This window comes from Boleophthalmus pectinirostris, unplaced genomic scaffold (genome assembly GCF_026225935.1).
Source record: "Boleophthalmus pectinirostris isolate CB_2022bp ecotype Guang Dong unplaced genomic scaffold, ASM2622593v1 HiC_scaffold_6, whole genome shotgun sequence".
In the NCBI taxonomy this organism is placed as follows: Eukaryota; Metazoa; Chordata; class Actinopteri; order Gobiiformes; family Gobiidae; genus Boleophthalmus; species Boleophthalmus pectinirostris.
Window position 1 is genome coordinate 27,211,930 of NW_026571447.1, and position 22,385 is coordinate 27,234,314.

The window sequence follows — 22,385 nt, forward strand, 5'->3', positions numbered from 1 at the left end:
CTTGTAGGTTACTTGGCTTTCACTCTTCTGTCCCGTTCATACAAAACCAGCTCAGTGGGGTTTAAGTCTGGAGACTGTGCTGGTCACTCCATGTTTTCAAGCTTTTCAAACATTCCATCTTGTTCTTTTTTCCTGAGGTAGTTTTGACAGAGCTTGGACTTGTGTTTTGTATCTTTTATCTTTTTTTTTAACCTCTCGCTATTCAGTTCTTGCCTTTGTACCATTTCAAGCTATTCATTGGACTTGCACGACCTGAATTGCAATAAATAACTGAAAAAATTAGGATGTTCTAAAACTTTTGACCAGTAGTGTATGTTGACAATAGATATGGGAAGATGTAAAAAAAATATATAATACAGCAACTGTTTTGAAGATTTGCAAAGAATATATAAAACAAGGGTATGAAGTTATATTTCTGTACATTTGTGGTTAATTTTATGGTCTATTCAGTTTGTGCTCAACTTCAATCTTAACCAAGACATTTCCAGACACATTTTAACACATTCCTGATGCATTGTTAAAATATTTTCTGAAAACTGTTAATGAGTTAAAAAAAAAAAAAAAAAAGAGGTGTGTTACATTTCAATTACATTTACTGAGTTACATTTACTTGGGTTACTTTATAAAGAAACAATTTTTCACAGTACATTTCTGGCAACTTACTTACTCCTACTTGAGTAATATTGTTATTGAAGTAACAGCACTCTGACTTTACGTTTATTTATTTTTTTACTCTTCCTTAAGTCATTTCTTGGACCACTACTTTGTAATTCTATTTGAGTAATATTATTTTAACATTACTACATTTTTGGCTACTCTACCCAGCACTGATGTAAACAACATACTGCCCCCTCTGTTAAACATAAAGACTTACATGGTAAAACGTCTCTGTAACGATTCTTTTCCATGTTTTCTGAAAGCCGGGCGCAGCTTAGCGACAGACCAGGCTTCCTCTTGTATAAATTCTACAGAAAAGAGAAAAGTAACCAAAATACCATTTAAATGACTCATACTTCGATGACTAGGGTCTGAGTCAACAGTTCATCAATGTCTGTTTGAATATAGCACATGATTCCTCTTCTTCTTTTTTAGTTTAGCTGCTCAGAGGTTGTTCAAGGAAATCACTTACCCCATGTGACCCTCTCCTCTGCACCCAATTTTCCCAAACTTCAAGTCTACTTTCACTAAATCGATCAATCTTTTCTTTGGTCTTTGTGAAAACCTCTTCCTTCTCGGCAACTCTAACCTCAGCCTCCTTTTTCCAATGAATGCACTCCTCTTTAACTCTTAAATGACCAACATGGACTGGCCCTGTAAAGTATTCATTCCTTAATGTTTTTGATTGCATCAATTTGATTTCAATTCAGTAACGATTAATCTTGCAGCCCTGTTAGAAAGTTTGTAATTAGCAAATCACAAAAACTGCAGCTTTTTGAAGTACCATTTCACCACAAACAACAAAATATCCTGTCTTACTCTGCAAACAACTTCTCTACAAACATGTTCTGAAATGTGATTCTTGTATTAGTTTGTCAGTTCGTAATTCAGTTTTTTGTCAATTCGGGAGGACATGTTTTACATGTGAACTTTGAAAGGAATCCTTTTATTAATAAATAAATAGCAAATCTAATTAGATGGTACAATTAGATATTTATCACCAAATTCCTCAGCCCTACTTTCTAACATTGCCAATCTCACCAATGTTACAGCTGCATCGTTCACCTTCTCGCTGAAACTCAATTACACAACTAAATGTAAACTATTAAAGGTGATGCATGTGATTCTGCTGGTTTAAAGGACTCATATTATGCTATTTTCTGATTTATGTTATAATGTTGTTTCCTCATCAAACACATAAAACCCATATTTTGTTCTTTACTCAAACAGAAAACACTCAGTTCCACTTTGAAATGTCATGAGGTAAGACAAGAAGTGCTCCGCTGTGTTTTAAACTCAATGATAGACCTTCACTAGAATTATTTGGAAAATTTCAGTCCTGGAATTGCCAATCTCTGCTGAACTAAAGGTAAAAAGTAGCTGTTAAATACCACTACATGACATCACAAGGTGGAACTGTAGACATATGAATCTTAAAGGATTACTCAAACATGTGTGAATGAAACAAAACACAACTCTGGGTATGTTTCTGAAAAGCTAGCATTCTATCATGGCTTAAAGCTCACAAGAGTCAATTTTGCGTAATATAGGGCGTTTAAATGCAGTCATACAATTAAATCAGAATCTATAATGCCATGATGTTTCATAGGACACATCAAATCAGAGAAAGAGTTTGTGTTTATGTTAACTGGTTTTAGTTGTACCATCTGCAACTCAAAGTGAGCTGTTCATTTTACTGTCTAATTGGAAAATTGGCTTGAGAACCATAACACTGTTTATGTAGTTGAGAAAACACTTAAATTATAATCTAATTACATTTCTATTAGAGGCACAGTTGTAATGTAATGTTTATGAAATGTTTACGGTTCCTACCTTTAAAATGACCTTTATGTAGTATACAGTATTTTTGTGGGAGGGTGTGCACCTGTTGTCTCTATGAATCTGTTACTGCTTTGCCTCGAAAGTTTCATAATATTAGGTATTAAACTTATCTCCATGGAAACACGCAGGCCAAATTACAAGGCAAATATATGACTCAGATACTCTGATATTGCATGTTTGTCAAGAAAAAAATGTTAAATCAGGATAAACAAGATAAATACTAAAAACATTCAAGGCAAAGATATATCTCCATGGAGACAAGCAAAAGGTGGACCCCCACCCCCCATCCCCCTTTCTGACAGAAAAGGTACATAGCAGACCTTTAAACTCCCACTCAAAGAGATATCGCCACAAGTACAATCTAGTGAGATGCTTATATGTGTCACTTATATCTTTGCATATTAAATACCTCAAAGTGGAAGCAGAGGGTGCCAGACTGAATCCCTTTCTCCAGCTGTCTCATGGACTCCTCCAGTGTGGTGACCGGCTCTGACTGGACAGGGGAGGGGGCCTTGTCCCCCTGTGAATGTCCCGTTAGAATGAGGGTGGGGGGCTGCAGCTGGGGGAGTGTACGAGTGGCTCCTAAAATACAAGCACAAAAAACACAGAATAAGTGTACAGAAAATAAAAGATGCTCAAACACAATTTTGAATGTTGTCAGATGAAACAAAATTGGGGGCCCCAATCCTGAACAAAAATATTCAGTATGGATGGATTGGACAATGTGGAGTTAATACAGTCAATATAGGTCTCTGTTCAGGACATCAAATGCTAGAATATTGTGAACTTATTAAGATGTAGGCTTCAAATCAATATAACTGCAGTATTAATACTCCCTATCTTTGTCCAGTAGTGGTTCATAGTAGAAAAGTTTTCAATGGTTTCAAAATATCCATAAAATGTCCATCATCATAAGAATTGTGAGTAGCCAACAATCAAAATCATAGTACTAGTTGTATTTTCATAATAGCAATCTTTATCTGTACTATTTTACATCAAAATATCAAAGTAGGATATCATATTCTCTATATAGAAGCTTTCAGTTACCGTATTTTAATCCTTGTTTGGTTAAAAATTTATTTTAAAAAACAATACCATTAACCAATTGCTTGTTACAGCTCTGTCCAGATGACTACCATTTTTTCCACCCCATATGTTGCTCACCTTTCCGTTTGACGAGCAGAGCCAGCTCTCTGGAGTGTGACTCTCTGCTGGCTCTGATGAACATGACCACCTGGTCGTGGGTGTGTTCAGAGATGTCCCGACCATTTATGAGGACCACCAGATCCCCTTCAAGAAGTTTGGGCTCACACTTCCCTGCCTGTAACCCAGAGAATGTATAGATTAGAAATATTCATATTATCTTCTTAGTACAATGTATGACTGTAGTCAAAGATAAGATAAAATTGTATAACATCATCCCAAGCCTATTTGTCAGATGAAGATGTTTCATTATGGTCATACATGAAGCCTAATGTGTTGAAAAAACTCATTATCTTACAGGAGAGTCTGGCTTCACATGAGAAATGGCAAGGGGCATCTTCTGGTCCACTCCACCCTGCAAGGCAATGTATTTTGTTATTATTTTTCCATAATATCACAAAAATAGTAATCGTCATGAATATATTTTGTGTTTTTGTGAAGCTGATGGTTGTTTAGGTGTATGATTATTTTCTAGACACTCATAGTCTGTTTACATTGCATTATTCATTCACTCCACACCAGTTGATTGTAGGCACAGTTGCCCTGGGGTAGACTGATGGAAGCGAGGCTGCCAATTTGCACCACCAGCTTCTTCAACCACCACCACCATTTCACTCACAAACACCACATTCCTACATCACCAAGATGGGTTAAGTGTCTTGCCCAAGAACACATGACAAATGGGACACTGGAGTGTTTGAATCAACATTACTACATGAGACATAAATACAGATTTACTTACTTTAACATTGAAACCAAACTTTCCCTCGTGATCTGGAGTTATTCTTAACAGTAGCAGGTCTCCATCGCCCGGAGCATTCTGGATAATTATTCACAGTTAAAAACAAGGACACAAACAAAGCCACAAAGCTGTAGTGACACTTACGTTATTGTTGTGGTTTAAGCTGTGATCACCATCCTCCTCTCCAATGCTGTCGTCGTTCAAAGATTCATTTTGTCTAAATGTAATAATAGTATTTTTCTCAGTTTCAACGTAAATGTCCATTATCATTTAGAGGCAGTCATGTTGGATAAAGCGTCTTGATCAGGGAAACAAAAACTAGGGTGAAATTTGTCAACAACTCCACCAGCAATTAAATTATTATTTTTTATAACCCAAATAAAACCATATGAAATGTAATAACAAGAGATAAATATGAAACGTAAACAGTGCAGTTTAGCAGTGTGGATAAACATAATACTCAACATCTAATACCGAACTGTTCAATATAACCCTAATATCTCCCTAATGGCCTAACTGTGGTAGATTTAGACAAGAAAAGATAGTGTAATTGAATAAAATGTTAGGTTGAATTGTCAAAAAATAATAGAGGAAGCATTTGTTTCAGTGTACACTGAAATCATACTGATATTGTGACTTGAGAGGTCATCTAAATATGGGAGTTCATGCAAAAACAACTATTTATGCAGAAAAAGTACTAGGAAACAATATATTTATATAAAGACAGATTAAACTAGTGAATCATAAGTTTAATCTGCCTTTTTACATATAAATACCTAAAAATACCAAATCAGCTAACTCAGTCACTAACTTCTCCTTTCTATTTTTGTCCCAAATAAATCTTTATAATCTAAATAAAAATTTTGGTTGATTAAGACACCATATACTCACAGATGTGTAGACCCGTCCCCTTCGCTGTCTCTGCTGCTTACGGACGCTCTGTACGTGTAAAAAACATCCTCTCCCTCGGACATCTCCTTCAGATCACCGGACAACTCCACAGACGAGGGCCGTGGTTTGGACAGGCCATGGCGAACTCTTGGGCTCCTCCTGACAGACAAAAATTTGTTTTGATAGGACTGGTGAAGTAGACATTTTAGTTGGTGTTAATAGGAGTAAGTTGTATATGTTGAACATGTATTTCCTTTTGAAAACTTTCCAATTATTTAGCCTTAAAATTAGTGAAACCATGCATCAGCTTGGCCACAATATTTTTATACATCCTTTGTTTGGTTTATAGATTTTAAACTGTTTTTATCTCATTTAAGCACCTGCTGTATATCAAAAAATCATTGTTAAATTGTGTTTAAATAAGCACATTGAGAGGCATTGTGTGAAAAATGCTATATAAATAAAGCTTTATTAATAAATATCGATTGATTGAAAGTTGTCTCACCAGTTTGGGGTAGAAGGAGGGGATCTGGAGGGAAGGCTCTTTGTCTCCAGGTGCTCAGATGAAAGTGACCGACGTAGGACTGGATTCCAAACCATGCCCCCCATAACGCGCTGACACACAGGACCACTGCTGATCAGAGAAGAATGTTTTGTTTACTCAATGCTATCACATTCTAAATACCCAATATTTTAATATCAAGATCGTGGGTTGGTAAGAATTTGCTTTTAAAGATGCATTTTGCAAATTTTCTGGTGAGAGATGCAGATATTATTGCATTGCCTGGAATGATAAACGTTATGGCATTAAACCTAAATCTATTTAAATCTATTTTCACAGAGACAAGCAGTAGAAGCCACCAGGCCAAATTACAGGACACAGAAGTCACTCCTGCTCACAGTAAGAATGCAGTTTATTGAAGGTATTTTTGAGCAATAGAAGCACCTAAAATTTATTAAATGCCGAAAACATTTAATGTCACATTCTGAAACATTCTAGGCAAAGCAAACATCTCCATGCTGGCAGCCCCCGCACCAGAAAAGTTGCACAGCTCACTTTTAATGATAAAAATCTTAATGTCAAGAAGTGACTGATCCAATCCACATTGAACAAAAACTGACATGTAAGCCACATTATGTCACTTTTTAGCCAAAATATAGACTAAAATGAAAGCTCGGTCCTCTTCCTACTTGTTTCCATGGAAATGTCTTTTCCATGGGCAACAGTAGCTCAGTTGGTGAGAGCGTTTGTCCACTCATCCAAACGTTGGTGTTTCTCAACATAAACATTGTTAGTTGAGGAGTCAGATCCACTGACCCACAGATGAGTGCTGTCATTGTGTCCTTGGGCAAGACAATTAACCCACCATGCCCTTCGTCTGTGTACACTGGTGTATGAGTGTGTGTGTGTGACTGGGTGAGTGGCTCCTGGTGGTTGTTGTAAAGCTCTTTGAGTGCCTTGAAGGCAGAAAAGCGCTATATAAAAATGTGACCATAATCATTTCCTTATCTTATCTAAAACCGAAAGATGGTTTTAACTTTCCATTTCCATGAAATCATGCAGGTGACGTGCCACCTCCAGAAAGCTACAGACTGTACCTTTAAGTTCAATGTCTCCTCTGTCTTACCTGTCGGTCTTGTTGTTCCCCAGGCCGAGGTGCTCTGTGATGAGTTTCTTGTAGGTCTGAATGGTGTTGCTGTGTTTGGGGCTCTTCACTGTGCGATTAGAGCTGAAGAAAGTGTGATGGTCCACACAGGATCTCCACAGGTTTTTACAGCTTTTGGGACAAGGAAGATCCAAAGACACCACGCAGTCCTGGGTCTCTCCCTGTGGAAAAGAAATTTAATGAAACTTACAGTGTTAAGAATGGTCATAGAACATTCCAGTCATTCTGTTAATTGCATTTTTCTTACATTGTGCAAATTGTGCATTAACAACACACACAATGAAAAGCATATAACTTATGTAAAACAAATAAAGCAAACTTAAATTAATAATAACTCACATGTTTGCGTTTAAGATGTATTAGGAATCGTTTTCTTTTAAAAGAAATCTTGATGATATTCCCCCTGTGTATAAAAACAAGTTACTCACACTATGGGACATGCTCCAATGGTCCAAACACTACAAACACTGTATTAACACTGTAGACACAGTCTTAACACTCACCAGGGGAAGAAACTGGAGCAAACTGTGTTACAGAAAATTGCCACTCCACTCGAGGCCAAACCCACCATCAGAGGGGCATTGTTAGAGTCCTGACAAACAAGAACAAGAACCCATCACCTACGTGTCAATCATTGTAAAAATTAATGTTTAACACACAAACCTTGCATACTTAGACTGAATTCTCTGTTTCACCTTGTGATGTCATGTGGCAAGTGCTCCATTGTGTTTTTAAACTCCATACACCTTCTCAAGAATCATGTGGATGATTTCAGCCTTGAAACTGACTGTCTCTATTTGAACTAAAGGTAAAAGAAGCCGATAACTTGAAAACTACCACTACATGACATCACAAGATGGAACAGAGCATTTTGAGCTTTCAAGATGTAGACAGAGTAATAATAAAGCATTACTCAAACATGTGTGAATGAAACAAAACAACCCCAGGTCATTTTTGGTGAGTAACAGTATTCTAACACGGCTTAAAGCTCAGAGGAGTACACTTTGTGTAATAAAGTACATGGCATTTTGAGCAAAAAATAATGATTTGATTTCATAGCAATTATTATAATAAACTGATTATTAGGATTAGTGAAATTATTCATGACCTCTTTATGTCAAAATCACAAATGTATATTGTGTATTTTTGTGCAATTTAGATTTAATATTGGTGATGTATTTGAAACAAAAAAGGTTTCTAGTATAGGGCTCGTCACAGGCAATTAGATTTGAAATTCAAGTTTTAAGTCAAATGTCTGTTCAGAGTGCACTTTTAGGAGCCTTCACATTTGAGAGAAGACTGAAAGATGAAATATAAAAATATTACAGTAATCGCATATGTATAATTTATAATATATTTGTGGAGTTGTAAACTACTATATACATACTAAGAAATGTTTGCAAACAATATGTGACCTAAACTGCTACCCATTGAGTCAGATTCCAATTTCATTTTGACTGCTATCAACCTACTGCTATTTCTCATTTACATATAAACAAACAAAAAGCATATTACACCTAGAAATAACTAGGCCTGATACAATAACCAATTTTGAAGCATGGTATACTGCTACAGAATATAAACAACAATACTGAAACTACTTTATGCCACTGACACGAAGCAGGAAAACGCAAATTTTAAACAGTCTCATTAAAATGTCTGAGCTGCAATACCAATTATATTCTACCATCTACAGCTAAACTCTTATTGTATCACATACAAAAATCACTAAAGTCTCCCCACTATTGCAAAGAAAAACTATCCATGATAAATACTGAGCTCCAAAATATATTGTTCCAGCTTTCATATAATAAACAATAAGACAATATAGAAATAACAACACAGCAAAAGTAGGATGACCAGATTTTTCAAAATAAAAAACTGGACACTGTTACTTTGGAGTGGGTGGTAATGATGAAATTGTGAAACAAGTGCGTAATTAAGGAAAAGTTTTCTGCACTGGGCCCATTCATACCTGACTCAGGACTAAAATGTGTCAGTATAGTCACATTTTCTTTATGTGTTGCTCATTTTTAAGCAGCTTCTCTGTATTTTGCCTTAACAAATAACAATTTATGCCTCTATTTAATGCTGGCAGGTATCAAATTAGTCAAAAATAGGGACACCAGGGACATTTCTTGTATAAAACTGGGACAAATCAGTGGTTTTGGATAAATCTGCTGGGACAGTGGACACAGGGCTCAAAACTGGGAGTGTCCTGGGTAAATAAGGAGCAAGCAAAGGCCCAAAATGACAAAATCATTTTCAACATTACCATTGCGGCATGTAGCTCAACTCCATACAGTTCAAGTGTTCGAGCTGTGTTCAGGAAACATAGTTCAGCTTCGCTCTGCTTCAGGCCCCTGGAAACACAAAGCACAAGAGGGAAGGTGATTCCTCAGTTTGAATCAATATGCTAGCAATTTCTTTTCTTGAAACTTGTATATTTTACTTTAAACGTGAGCCAAAAGTTCATAAAAACACAACATTTAACTGTGAATAAACGTGAGCAAACAGATGAGTAAAACAAACACTGAGGTTACTTTACTTTAGTGTAATATGTAATGTGTTTGTTGATTACGGCAGCTACTATTTTACATCACTTTATCTAAAATAAACATTATGAAACTCTCTTTGCAAACTCTATTTAGCTCAGATGAATAGTGAACTGAAAGGTTACAACTGAGATAACATTTTTGACAGTTTCTGGTGAGTAAAATAAAGAGAACACAGTCAAGCTAACGACAAGAGAAAATTGATGCAAATGACTCAAATTGGGGAAGGACAGACAGCAAGGTTGTTTTTGCTCAGGCTAACAGGCTAACATATAAACAAAAACATACTTGTGCTGTGGATGTAGGTCTTCCACTTTGGACAGGAAGTCTTCATCTTGTTCAGGGATAAAATGGCACTTTGAGAGGTAACCCGGGACAAGAGAGGGAGAGTGGTCACCAAGTTCAGCTGTGACAGAAACATGACAAAACTTAAAATAAAGACATGATAAATAAATGACAAGGGTCCATGTACCAGTCGTTCTTTTGAATTTCAATTAAGAATGAAGAACATTAAAATGGGAAAACAGTTTGTTATTTCATTATTCCATTTTAGTGTCCAAAAAAAAAAACCAAACAGTTTATCGACCTCTATTTCCAATATTTAATTTAAAGTTTTTTTCAAATAACACCAATCAAAAAACAGTCTCTTTGCCGATTTTACTTTTGATATTTTAATCTCTCTGGTTTATTTGGCCTGGAAGTTCTGCTGCTTAGAGCACCGTGTGTGACTTCAGTGAACTGAAGGAGAGTTTATCACTGCTACCTGTTTCACATCATGAAGTTTAACAATTACTTTCTAAGACGTGAAAGTAAACGCTTCACTATAAAAGAAGAGGACATGTCCACAAAACTGCAACCATTTTTCAGGTTAAGTCCTTCTAGGAGCAGAACTTCTGGGGCATATAAACCAGAGAGAATTAAAATATCAAATTTTAAATAGGCACTGAGACTGTTTTTTGATTGGTGTTATCTGAAATAAACTTTAAATGAAATATTGGAAACACAGGTTGAAATCTTTTTTTTTGTTTGACACCGAAATGAAATATTGAAATAACAAACTTTTCCCATTTTATTGCTTTTTTGTTCTTAATTGAAATTCAAAAGAACGAATCATACACGGACCGACAAGGGTGCAGCAATGTTATATTTAATACATTTTGTGTTTATTTTGCAGTTTCATCCGAAGTGGCCACAGTTTTAAAAAAGAAACTGTCTTTTTTATTGTCAGTCTCCCCTATGACAGTGAATATACGTACAAAAAATATACTTTAAAAACACAGTTGCTTCTAAGCACTAACAGCAGCTGTGTTGAGAGTCTTGACTTACACTGAACATCATAAGAGGCCAGTACCACAGCAGCATTTAATGGGCACTTCAACCTGCAATCAGACTGTGTCATTACACTTCACAAAGGATGCAGAGAAAAGTAGATAATACTAGATAATAGAGATATAACTGGAATTTATTTCATATATTTCAGTATCTAAATTATGTATATAAAAAAACAGAAGCAAAGCATTAACAGCATAAGAAATTGTTCGAGTGTTGTTAATGTGCAGTCATTAAACATTCTTTAAAACACTAATTAAATATATAGTTCATTTCTCCTATGTTGGTGCAATAGTGTAAGAACTATGCTATAATTTTCACCAAAATGTCATGCTGTGATATTATATAGGGATTTTTTGAAAACACAAAATCACTACAATTACCAGCACATATTTTTACAAAATACATACATTTCATTTGTCAAATTTAAAAGGATTAATGAAGTATTAAAGGGCCCATATTTTAAATTTTTTTATCTATGTTATGATGTTGTTTCCTCATCACAAACATAACTGGAGTCATGTTTTGTTTCATTCACGCTTTTAACACAAAACCCTGCATATTTAGGCTGAGTTCTTCTCTCAAACAGAAAACACTCCATACACCTTCACTAAAATCATTTATTATTTATTTATTATTTATTAGTATTTTGAGCTTTGGAGATGTAGACAAGACTGGCTGAACCAAAATGGAGCAAAGGATTGTGGTCTATGTAACATTAACAAATCAATACATTTTGTGCTCAGGAACGTTCATTTGAATATGTTGTAAAAACAGTCTACCAGTAAGTACGTCACCTCATATTTTTAGCACTAACTGTTACATGCCTGTTAAAAACACTGACCTTCCTTCTCTGATGTCACTTCTGATTTGGAGGAAGTACAAGTGCCTGTAGGAATGACAAAAGAGGAAGATTATGACTCATAACAAACCAAAGACATGAATATTTCACCTTTAGTTTACAGCCCATGTGATGATGACACTATGACAATAAGGGTTCTGATGTAGACTTTGTTTGGGCTTGTTCTAGTCCTGGTTTAGTCCTGGTCTAGTTCTGGCTTTAGTTCCAGACCTATTTAGTCCTAATCTCACTGTATAATGAACAGAGGAACCTAATACACCTATACTTCTTCCCCTGGGCTCAATTATACACCAATTTAGTGACATCACATAAGACCTTTTTGCAGATGATATTCAACTTTACTGCTCCTTTAAGACTTCGGAAACGCATGAACTGACATTACTCATCTGTCTTTCACATGTTAAACAGTGGCTATTATCAGTCTTCAGTTGAACCCAGACAAAACCAAGACTCTTATTATTGCTCCAGAAAGCACTATCCCCAATATTAAACTGGAAAATTCAACTAAAAACAATTTAAGAAATCCAGGAGTATTTTTTGATGATGTGACGTCTTAAGAACACCACAAACTGCTTTTTCCAGCTATGAAACATATCTAAACTTTGCACAATGATTACTAAAGCTGAGATAGAGATGGTAATCCATGCATTTGTGTCCTAGAGACTAGACTATTGTAACAGTCTGTTTACCTGTCTGAGCAAGAAGAAACTTACCCAGCTGCAGACGGTCCAAAACTCTGCTTCTGACCCTCACCAGTAGAAGAGCGCATATCACTCCGATCTTAAAATCCTTACATTGGCTCAATGTTCTTTTTCGTGTCCACTTTAAGATCCTGGTGCTTAGCTGTACATGGCCAGGCTCCTGCTTACATCACAGACCTGATAAAGCCAGACACCTCTGCCCGTAGTCTGAGGTCTACCCGCCAAAATCTGCTAATGATCCCTCAGACAAGTTTTAAAACACGAGGCAACAGATCCTTTCATCCCTCTCCCTTAAACTCTGGAATGAACTGCCTCCTTGCCTACACTCCCTAGACAGTAGATCCCTTTAAAAAGCAACTCAAAACATCTCTTTGAACAAGCATTCCCACCCCCTCAGCTTTAGAGCTGCTATGACTGATTTTATTTTATTATGAATGTATCTTCTGCTGTTTTTATCTTTTGTATGTGAAGCACTTTGTGACTTATGTCTGTGAAAAGCGCTATATAAATAAACTTTACTTACTTACTTACACTGAAAATGGTGAGCGTGAGAAAATGACACAGGGAAAATGTAAGGGATGAAGCAATGACTGAGCAATGGGACAATTTTTGTTTGTCTAAGGATTCAACTGTCTAAATGTTTATGTTAATTCCTTTAATGTTATTATTTTATGTTTTGTTTGGTCTTGGTTTTATATGAAAAAAAGTCTAATTAAGATACGAATTATAAGCAATAAAATAACATTGTGTCACCTTGTCTGTTCATGCTGCAGAGAGTTTGGGTCTGAGATGAAGAATCGCACTCTGAAGTTTAAATAAAACGGTAATTGAAGACCTGCAAATTACACACAAAAATGAGTCAAATCTTAAAACAGAAAACAGAAAATATACAAGTGTGCACATAACAGATTTGTAATTTATTAACTTCCAGATTGCATTTCAAACCTCATACACTACACTTAAATGTTCCACAGTGCGGCATTAAACTAATTTCATGGAGACAAACAGGTACAGGTATAAGAATTTGTGCATAATGTGAAATGAATTATGTTAATTTAAGATGTAAGAAATCTGGTAGTTTGAAGAGTTCACAATTCACTGTGCGATTAGTCAAATCCACCTGTCAATCATTCAGAGCTTGACAGAGGCTGACCAATGGAAAGGGAGGGTGGGGAAAAGTGGAAGATGTGTTTAAGCATAAAGAATTAATTTCAGACTATCCTTTTGTGCAGCCTACATACAGTAATTGGTCAGAAATAAAGCATTTTTGATAATTATGTACAGACCGTTGAATTGTTACTGTTATGTGTGCATGCATGGACAGTCTATATGGAAAGTGACCAACCTTTGATCTGTTTCTTCAAAGGCTTCTCGGGCTCTATCCACCTCTGAGAAAGAAAACGTGTAATGAATGAATAATCATGAGAACAAGTGAATGTAGAGTTTAACATTATCCCAGCCAACAGAGGGCAGCTATTACCTTGCACTGTATTTCTATTAAAGAAGACATATCGTGCTTTTGTCTGCTATTGAGTTAATCTATGACACCAATGGATCATTATGCTGATGGAAAATTGGAAAATTGCAGTGCTCCGATTCCCGTCCCGTTAATATAAGACATCACAAACGTCATCACAACAGAGCTGCTCTGCCAGACCATGCTGTGGCCTCTCCCTTGGGTAGTTACAGATCACGCAAGCAAGCAGCAGATTTTTTTTAAAAATTTGTGCCAAAATGGCTATGTGACGCTGCCGAATCCAACATGTATCACCCATTAAATAAATAAAATTAGTCAGAGCTGTGGGTGTGTGTCAGTGCCGGTGAAAACGGGGGTTGATCGAAGAAATGACGTCTTAAATAAAGGAGTATAAAATGACTCAAACAAGCAGGAATCGCTCAAAATTCAACTTTGAGTGGGTAACTGAGAATGGAAACAATTCTAATATGGTTAAAGGCTCTGAATTTTGCACAATATGTCTCCTTTAAAAGTGACAAGCAGTTCAAATACATGTTTCAGCTCCCTTGAAAAATACATACTCTGTGATTTATGACTGTGGTGAATTGAACACAACTGGAGATTGTACTTTCTTACAATAGTTCTTTTATATGGACATGTGGTCTTATATCTGTGTAATCCTTCAGTCGTCCAGGAATGTTTCATAGTTGTTCATGGGTGTATACTAGGGATGTAACAATATCCAAATCTCATGGTATGATATTATCACAATATGCATCTCACGGTACAATGATTATTGCAATATTTTGAAGATGCTGAATTGTAGATGGGACATTTTTTTTGTTTTAAAATACCTTGAAAAGACTTTGGTGTGAATTATTACCATCATAATCTCAAGAATTCAAGTAAAAACATATCTCTTTATGCTGTCTGCACTGAAATGAATCATGGGATATGTAGTCCCCTATGTTCATAAGTTGTTGCTGCTCTAAAACCATGCATTTAAGCAGATGAACTTGTGATTTGATATACTGTGACAGCCCACAGTATTATTGTGAGACTTTTGACGATACGATATCACAATATTTCAGTTATTGTTACATCCCTAGTGTATACTATTCCATGTCATCCTATACTTGCTCTGATACAGCTCAAGATCATTCTAAATCTAGTCAGGAAATGTTAATTTCTGTCCTGTGAATGTGACTTTCTTAGTATCGATATTTGCTCAAATGAGTATCTCGTTTCTATAGATTTAGAAGCGATTAATATCGGTCAGTATCTGATTTTTGATATTTTTGACCACCCTATTCTGTTTACTGTGATCAAAATCAATTTTAGTATCATGATCACAGTTTTTCACTAAGAGCAGTCAGTTATTACACTACATTTATTTGATATGGCTGAGAGCTGACCGGGGACGGAGCAGTGGCCGTGATGGAGTTGGTCTCTCTGATCTGCAGACTGAAGAGCTGCTTCTCCTCCAGGCTCAGATGGTCACACACCTGGTCCAACAGAACCGCTCCTTCATCCTGCTTCTGAAGAGACACAACAAAAACAACAATATCATCCTCAGCCAAAACGGTGGCATTGAACAGAAGATTATTTAAACACACTGTTATAATGACAACAGTGAGATAGTGCTACTTAAAAGCACTGTACCCGATTTTACTCTCTCAAAAACACGAAAAACAGAACTAGTTACTTTAAACAGTTGGCAGTGGTTCAAATTTATATCTCACTTTCCTAACACATCCAAGAGCAGGGGTGGGCAATTATTTTTTCCATGGGGCCACATGAGAAACACACAATATTGTGAAGGGCCCTGCCAAAATGCTGAACTCAATTCTGCATAATATTAATTGTATTTCTTTATAAAAAGGAGTAAATAGCATTGTTTTGACAAACTGATAAGATTGGTATGAGCATGTTATGACTAAGCAATGAAAAAATGAGGTTGCCTTACAAAAAATGTCATAAAAAACACCTATAAAATAAAAGCAATGCAGCATTAGTCCATGCGTGAGGTAAAATTATAAAATATGTAAATAAATAAAATAACCCTAACCCTAACAATAACCACGCAAACAGTGCAATAAGCGAAAAAACATATTCAAATGAAATATTGCTTTTACTCTTAACATTGTATTGTTATGTTGATTCATTGCAATTTGTGTTTTGGTTCTCAAGCTGATATGACATCCTGAATATACAACAGCTAATGGCATCCAAGCAGGTTCAGTTGTGTTTGTGTTGTTGATTTAAACCAGTAGGAGCATGTTTTACAGCTACTACTTTTAACAACACTGAGAACTTTATTTTTCAAAATGCTGAAACCACAATCTATAGATAAAGATCATGGTGTATTGTAACTACCAGTATTTAGCCTGATCATCATTCACTAACTTCACAGGAGAATGTTTTTACTGTAAACTCTGCTAATATTTATAGTGACAAAACAGGAAGGGACTAGAGGTGAGAAATGTACTGTCTACAATACATTACATCACTTCAGAATAATGAGTGATGTGTGTTATATGCTTTTTTTCTGGTTAATTTTACAACCTCATCCTTAGGTCGAGGATTTAAAGCCGGAACAAAGAGAATGTTTGGTGAATTTCCTCAAGGGGAAAGACGTTATTGCCTTCCTACGGGATTTGAGAAAAGCTTAACATACCAGTTAGCCCGTTTAGCGGCGCATTACATAGGTCACGACCAAATAGCAGCGATTGGTTAAATTTAAAAAAGTACCCGCCTACTGTTGAGCGAACGAATCCTAATGCTGCAAGGTCAAACGGTTTCCACGAAGTGAAACTGGCTGATGAATCAGGCTAAGGGTTGAGTAGGCCGTATAACAGAACTGTATGACCCTGATGACACAAATGATATTCTTTAAAAACTGCCATGCACAAAAATAAACAACAACAAACAAAAAGCAGGAAAAAAAAAATCGGTCGTCCAATGTTCTTTGAAAACCCGGCACTCTCTGTCAAGTTTTTGTACTTTAACACAAGCCATTTTGCTGTCCTTAACTGCACTACAGAACTCTGTGCATGTGTTGACTGTCACTGTTTGATCTCGAGCTTGTCAGGTGATAAAAATTCAGCAGCAAATGTAAATATGTCATATAATTATTTATTGAGGGTTGCCTCATAGGGCCAGTTCAAGTGGTGGGGGGGCAGAGGGGCAGGGGGGCCGGAGTCTTAGTTTGATGACCCCTGCTCTAGCATAAAGTTATATAGTGCACCTTTAAATATAGGTCTATATAAACTGTGAGACAAAACTGTATTAATTAAACAGCTAAAGAGCAATAGCGCTGACGAAGCTATAAAATGTAGAATGATTTATAACCAGGTTTAAGTTGCCCCGTATAAAAATGCTAGACAATGGATTTTTCCAATATGCCTCTCCACTGCTATAAGACTTAATTTAAGTTGTAAAGAAGAACCCAGAGTAAAAATGCTTGTGTCCTTGGGCAGAGGGCAGAGAATTAATCAGAAGATGTGGATCAATGAAAAAAGGAAAAAATAGAGTGTCACTATATCATGGCTTGACACTAAGATCATTAGAGCAGCGCTGGGCCGATAGAAGCAACATACGATCCCCCGTGACAGACAGGAAGTGTGTGTCTGCGCTGTGTATGTTTAAATACAGAAATACAGGGTGAATATTCTGGCCAACAAGTACATGCATATTTGGGGCTATACATGTATCCAACTGGGTTTAACATTTCCACGAGCCAATTGCCGTGTTTCAGATGATATCACAACATCCTATAAGACAATATAATTCAATACAGATAGGGGAATACAGAGTTTTGTTGTTTTACAAGAAGTTAATATCAGGTTCAACATTTGTGAATTGAGCTTTTTGATATTTCATGGCAAAGTGCAATGTTATCAACAGGGAAATCTGTCTCTTTCCTCCTATCTGAGATTAAGACATCATCACCAGAAGAAGACTATCTCTATAGACAATTAAATAACACACCCTTTTTTTTTTTTTTTTTTAAAGTAGACCTACCATAACCTCACAGCTTCAAACCAAGTGTGTATGCTACTACAAATAAACTACACATCTCATCTACTGTAGCTGTTGCTAATAAAAAACCCATGTAATTTCTGAGATGGACGAACCACAGTGTTGATGTGTGAGTTTATTTATATTAATACGTACGCTGAGTCTGAAGGGTTGAATGTTGCCGTCCAGCAGCTGAACCAAACAGAGCAGGTCCGGTTTGGGCATCTCGGTCCCTCGGTCACTGAGAGAGGACCTGCAAAACACAGCACTAAACATCACACAACATACAAACATACAACTTTATTCATCTGATAGTGGACAAAAGCGTTTGCCATGGCAGTAGAGCTGTATTTGACTGAAGAAAATTTACTAAAAATATGCCCCTACTGATCACGTCGTTGACTAAAAGAAGGCAAGGCAAGATTCCTTAAACTATTAAATATCTCTATAATCTGACCATGTATCTCAGTGTTTCCCGATTTTTTTTTCTGGGGACCCATATTTTAAAAGTCACAAACTGTTGCAACCCAAGTCAATAGACATTAATCGTAAATCATAAAATAAAGGTGGATTTAAACATTATTGAACATTAATGAGGATATTTTATTGTTGACTGAGTGACTGTGTCTCTCTGAACGATTAGTATTACTCAAGTTTTAAAGACTGAAAAACAGTAATTGAATCAGCAATAAAAGGATCCATAAGTCGCCTATTTGGACATAAATGTAGCCCTTTTCTTTTTCTTTTCATTCCATTGAACCAGCAATATAGGAACAAAATAATGAATAACATAATTACTGGTACAAAAAGATTAGAAATGATACAAAACATGTCTTAACATTTCCACATTTCTAATGAGATAGGTGGGCTTGTCTGCGCTTTTGTAGCGTGTTCCAGTCCCGGGTGCAGGAGGAGAGCACAACACGCAGATCAAGCATAAAGGCAGAACTGTAGATTGCAGACTTACAAGCAGATCGTGACAAGGCAACCCAAAAAAAAAATCTCTTGTGATCCACTTGAGGGTCACGATCCAGTTTTTGGGAAACAATGATGCATCTGACCCAAACTGCGCTCACAAGGGGTTCATGCACAAACAACAATTTAAGCAGACATGTCCTAATAGGAAACTGTATTAAACTGTATAAAAAAAAATGCATATTAAACTTACAAATCTTCAGCTAACTCATTACATACCTTGCACTTGTTGCAGTCGTCCCATATAAATCCCTAAATTCTAAATAAAATCATTAGTGAACTAATAAAAAAGCTGTTTGACTAAGACACCATCAATTAATCAACTAAATGACTATAATTATAATCCTACATGGCAGCTCTTAATATACAGTAAACTGCAGATAGTAAGAAAAAGCATGTATGGAGTAAAACTACAGATGAGCACAGGAAGAAATATTTACAAATGGCAACATATATTCTATAAGACAATATTGAAATTGTTTTGAAGATAGGCAAAACGTGGCAGCACAGTGGCAGAGCAACACGCAGAAAGCAGGTTCTGGTTCCTCCCCATGCACTCCAGATTCCCCCATCAACCCAAAACATGCATCAGAGCTAAAATCCCGCAGCTAAGGTGGTCCTGACCAAACCTAGCTCAAAATCTGGAGATGGGTGTCCTGGGTGTTGTACGGCATAAACCTTAACCTTTGTGAGAATATTGAGTACTTATCTGTAAAGAAATTAACAGGAAGCAAAAGAACATAGAAGGTGGTATTTCTGGACTTATGTGGTATTTTTGAGTTTAAAAAAATCAGACTTCCACTTTTGTTAGTATCACCCGAGCCTTATAATAATGTAAATGATCAAAAAACATGCCATAACAGTAGAGAGACTTACTGTATACTTATTTGCACCACCGTAGTGATAATCAAAACAATGTCAGATGTTTTGAGGCTGTTGTCAATGAGCTCCTCCCTTCAGATGTCACTGCGAAATGACTAACAAACCGAATTCAGCTGGGGCAGAGCTGCAGAGGCCACAGTGAGTAATGTACCATGAATGCAAGGAGGGACCGTGGCTGTGTTTGTGTAATTCTTGATGACTTGGCCTGGGTCTGAACATGCCCCTCTCCTCCTGTATCTCTCCGCCTTTAGCAGACAGCTGAATGAGAAGAATGTTAAACACTTTCATAAATGGACACACCCACCTCCAGATCTCAGCCAATCCCAGACGAGCATTGGAAGAAGGCTGTGTATACAAACCAACAAACTAGGGTTATGTGGTTTGGGAAAAAAGTTGTAGTCAATTTTTTGCAATTTTTCTCACAAGAATTAAGACTGAGATTCAGAGTGCACGTTGCAAAAAAGCATTAACAACCCTGTACCTGATTCTTCTCTTGCCTCAGGACAGATATATTGTGTATACGCAACTTCTGAGGTCAAAATATGTCTGCCAAGTAGGGATGTAACAATAACCAAAATATCGTGATATCATATTGTCTCAGAATAATATCATGGGCTGTCACAATATATCGAATTACAAGTTTGTTTGCTTAAATGCATGGTTTTATAGCAGCAACAGCTTATAAACATAGGGAACTACATATCCCATGATTCATTTCAGTGCAGACAACATGAAGATATATGTTTTTGACTTGAATTCTTGGGATTATGACGGTAATAATTCACACCAAAATCTCGTTGAGGTATTTTAAAAGCAGAAACATGTCCTGTCTATAATTATATCAGCCTCGCCAAAATATCGCAATAAATATCGTACCATGAGCCGCATATTGTGATAATATCGTACCGAGAGATTTGGATATCATTACATTCCTACTGCTAAGTGCTGTCTGCGTTTAATTATACAGTATTTTACATCCAATAATCAGGAAGTGCATGTCAAGGCAAAACTCTGCACTGGTCTCTCCACACTGAGGTTGTGAAAAGTGCTTGTAAGCTCATTGCAGTGAATAATTAGTGGAGGAATGCACTGTTCCAGCTTTTTCAGTTCCGATACAAATTCCTATATTTAGCTTTAAGTATGTTCTGATACCCGATATCAATACCAGAGCAGAGACTGAAAACTGCATTTATTTCCTTTAAAGCACACATATAAAAGACAAACCCTAGAGACAAAACTGATCCAGATGTGATCCAAAACTGATACAAATGTGTTATGGAGCTGTTATTTATCCCCAACTTTGTAAATAAAAGTTTAAAAATTTAGACTTTCTGGGCCAACTATACGACCAGAAAATAATCTTATTACGTACATTTTTAGGCCCAACCAGAATTAACTAATATTTACGAACCACTATCTGATCTAACATATTTTTCAGTATTGTCTTCTGGTACCAGTATTGGAATAATGCATCCGTAATAATTTGCATGTTCAGAATGCATAAGATAAGTGAGGAATAACTTTTTGTTTTAAATGAACTAGTTCTGTTTTTCACGGTTATAGGATAGTAAAATTTAGGTACATATGAGAGAAGAGAAGCCTGAAATGTGAACTGATAAACTAATAAAAGAATAATATTTTTTGGAAAATGTGTGTAGAGGTCCAAACTACAGGTACAGCATTTTTCTGTAACGTGCCAGGACATTTTGTTCTCAGCAGGAGACATTCTATTGCTTAAATAATAGTTGTCTGTTTGTGATTTGATAATTGCGTCAGCGCAAGGTAAAACTTTGATTGCGATATATTGTGCAGCCCTACAACAGACAGACTAATGCACGTGGGTGGATTTCAGTAGAAGAGACAACACTGAACAGACACCAAATAGGTTGGGTCCATGTGACATCATAACACAAACGTTTATTATTAAGAAGAAGGGCAGGTCAGAAGTCTGAGATAGAAGTTGCCTTTTAACTGTCAAAATGAAGATGTTTTGTTTGATATATGGTTTATATCTCTGTAATTACTGGAACCAGCCAACTCCTTCTCTTGTCTGCAAAACTTAGTTGTAAATGTTTTATTTTAAAGCGTTGCCTATCATGGCCAAATTCACCAGAACACTTGTTATCAGTTGCAAGGCCTTTAGACCACAAGATTAACAAGGCAAATTAGTGGATCCACTTCCTAACAAAAAGCAATATTTTTGAACATTTGTGCATTTTCCGTTTGGTTATTTCTTTCAAAAACATACAAAAGTAGCTTTGTTCCATCAGTTGCTAGTGCTATGTCAACAAGTGATTATATTTGCATTAGTACTGATCCTAGTGATTACAAGTCTTGTCTTAATGGGATTCTCTTGACCTGAGCACTGTGCACTGTACTACTTTATTCAGATGCAGATGCAAATTTCTGAATGCAAACAAAATTTACCTATTGGCAGAAATACAGTAACCCTGAACATTTGAAAATAGTTAGTCATAGATAGAGTTACAAAGCCCTCAGTCCTCCATTGTACAATCTAAAAACTTAGAATCACTGATGATAAATTATGATACATGAGGATATATATATTTTGAAGTTCTTGAACTGTGCACTGCAACACAGGA

General features: G+C 36.3%; 1 protein-coding gene across 2 annotated transcripts in view; it reads right to left on the reverse strand.

Annotated features, from left to right (window-relative positions):
• ptpn3 (protein tyrosine phosphatase non-receptor type 3) overlaps positions 1-18,273 on the reverse strand; it is a 30,367-nt gene extending 12,094 nt beyond the window's left edge. The window contains exons 1-19 of one of the 2 annotated variants that reach the window (XM_055164276.1): positions 18,082-18,273; positions 15,321-15,443; positions 13,795-13,837; positions 13,203-13,284; positions 11,731-11,775; positions 10,884-10,936; positions 9,846-9,963; positions 9,278-9,365; positions 7,506-7,594; positions 7,342-7,405; positions 6,964-7,163; positions 5,841-5,966; positions 5,336-5,494; positions 4,589-4,661; positions 4,445-4,522; positions 4,001-4,057; positions 3,664-3,820; positions 2,909-3,081; positions 875-965 (exon numbers count right to left, since the gene is read on the reverse strand). In XM_055164276.1, the coding sequence (XP_055020251.1) occupies positions 875-965; positions 2,909-3,081; positions 3,664-3,820; positions 4,001-4,057; positions 4,445-4,522; positions 4,589-4,661; positions 5,336-5,494; positions 5,841-5,966; positions 6,964-7,163; positions 7,342-7,405; positions 7,506-7,594; positions 9,278-9,365; positions 9,846-9,963; positions 10,884-10,936; positions 11,731-11,775; positions 13,203-13,284; positions 13,795-13,837; positions 15,321-15,443; positions 18,082-18,219 (1,957 nt within the window). In that variant the 5' untranslated portion in view covers positions 18,220-18,273. Of the gene's footprint in view, positions 1-874; positions 966-2,908; positions 3,082-3,663; positions 3,821-4,000; positions 4,058-4,444; positions 4,523-4,588; positions 4,662-5,335; positions 5,495-5,840; positions 5,970-6,963; positions 7,164-7,341; positions 7,406-7,505; positions 7,595-9,277; positions 9,366-9,845; positions 9,964-10,883; positions 10,937-11,730; positions 11,776-13,202; positions 13,285-13,794; positions 13,838-15,320; positions 15,444-18,081 lie in introns of both variants that reach the window. The other variant, XM_055164275.1, reaches the window with a different exon arrangement.
• Between the last annotated feature and the right edge of the window lie 4,112 nt (positions 18,274-22,385).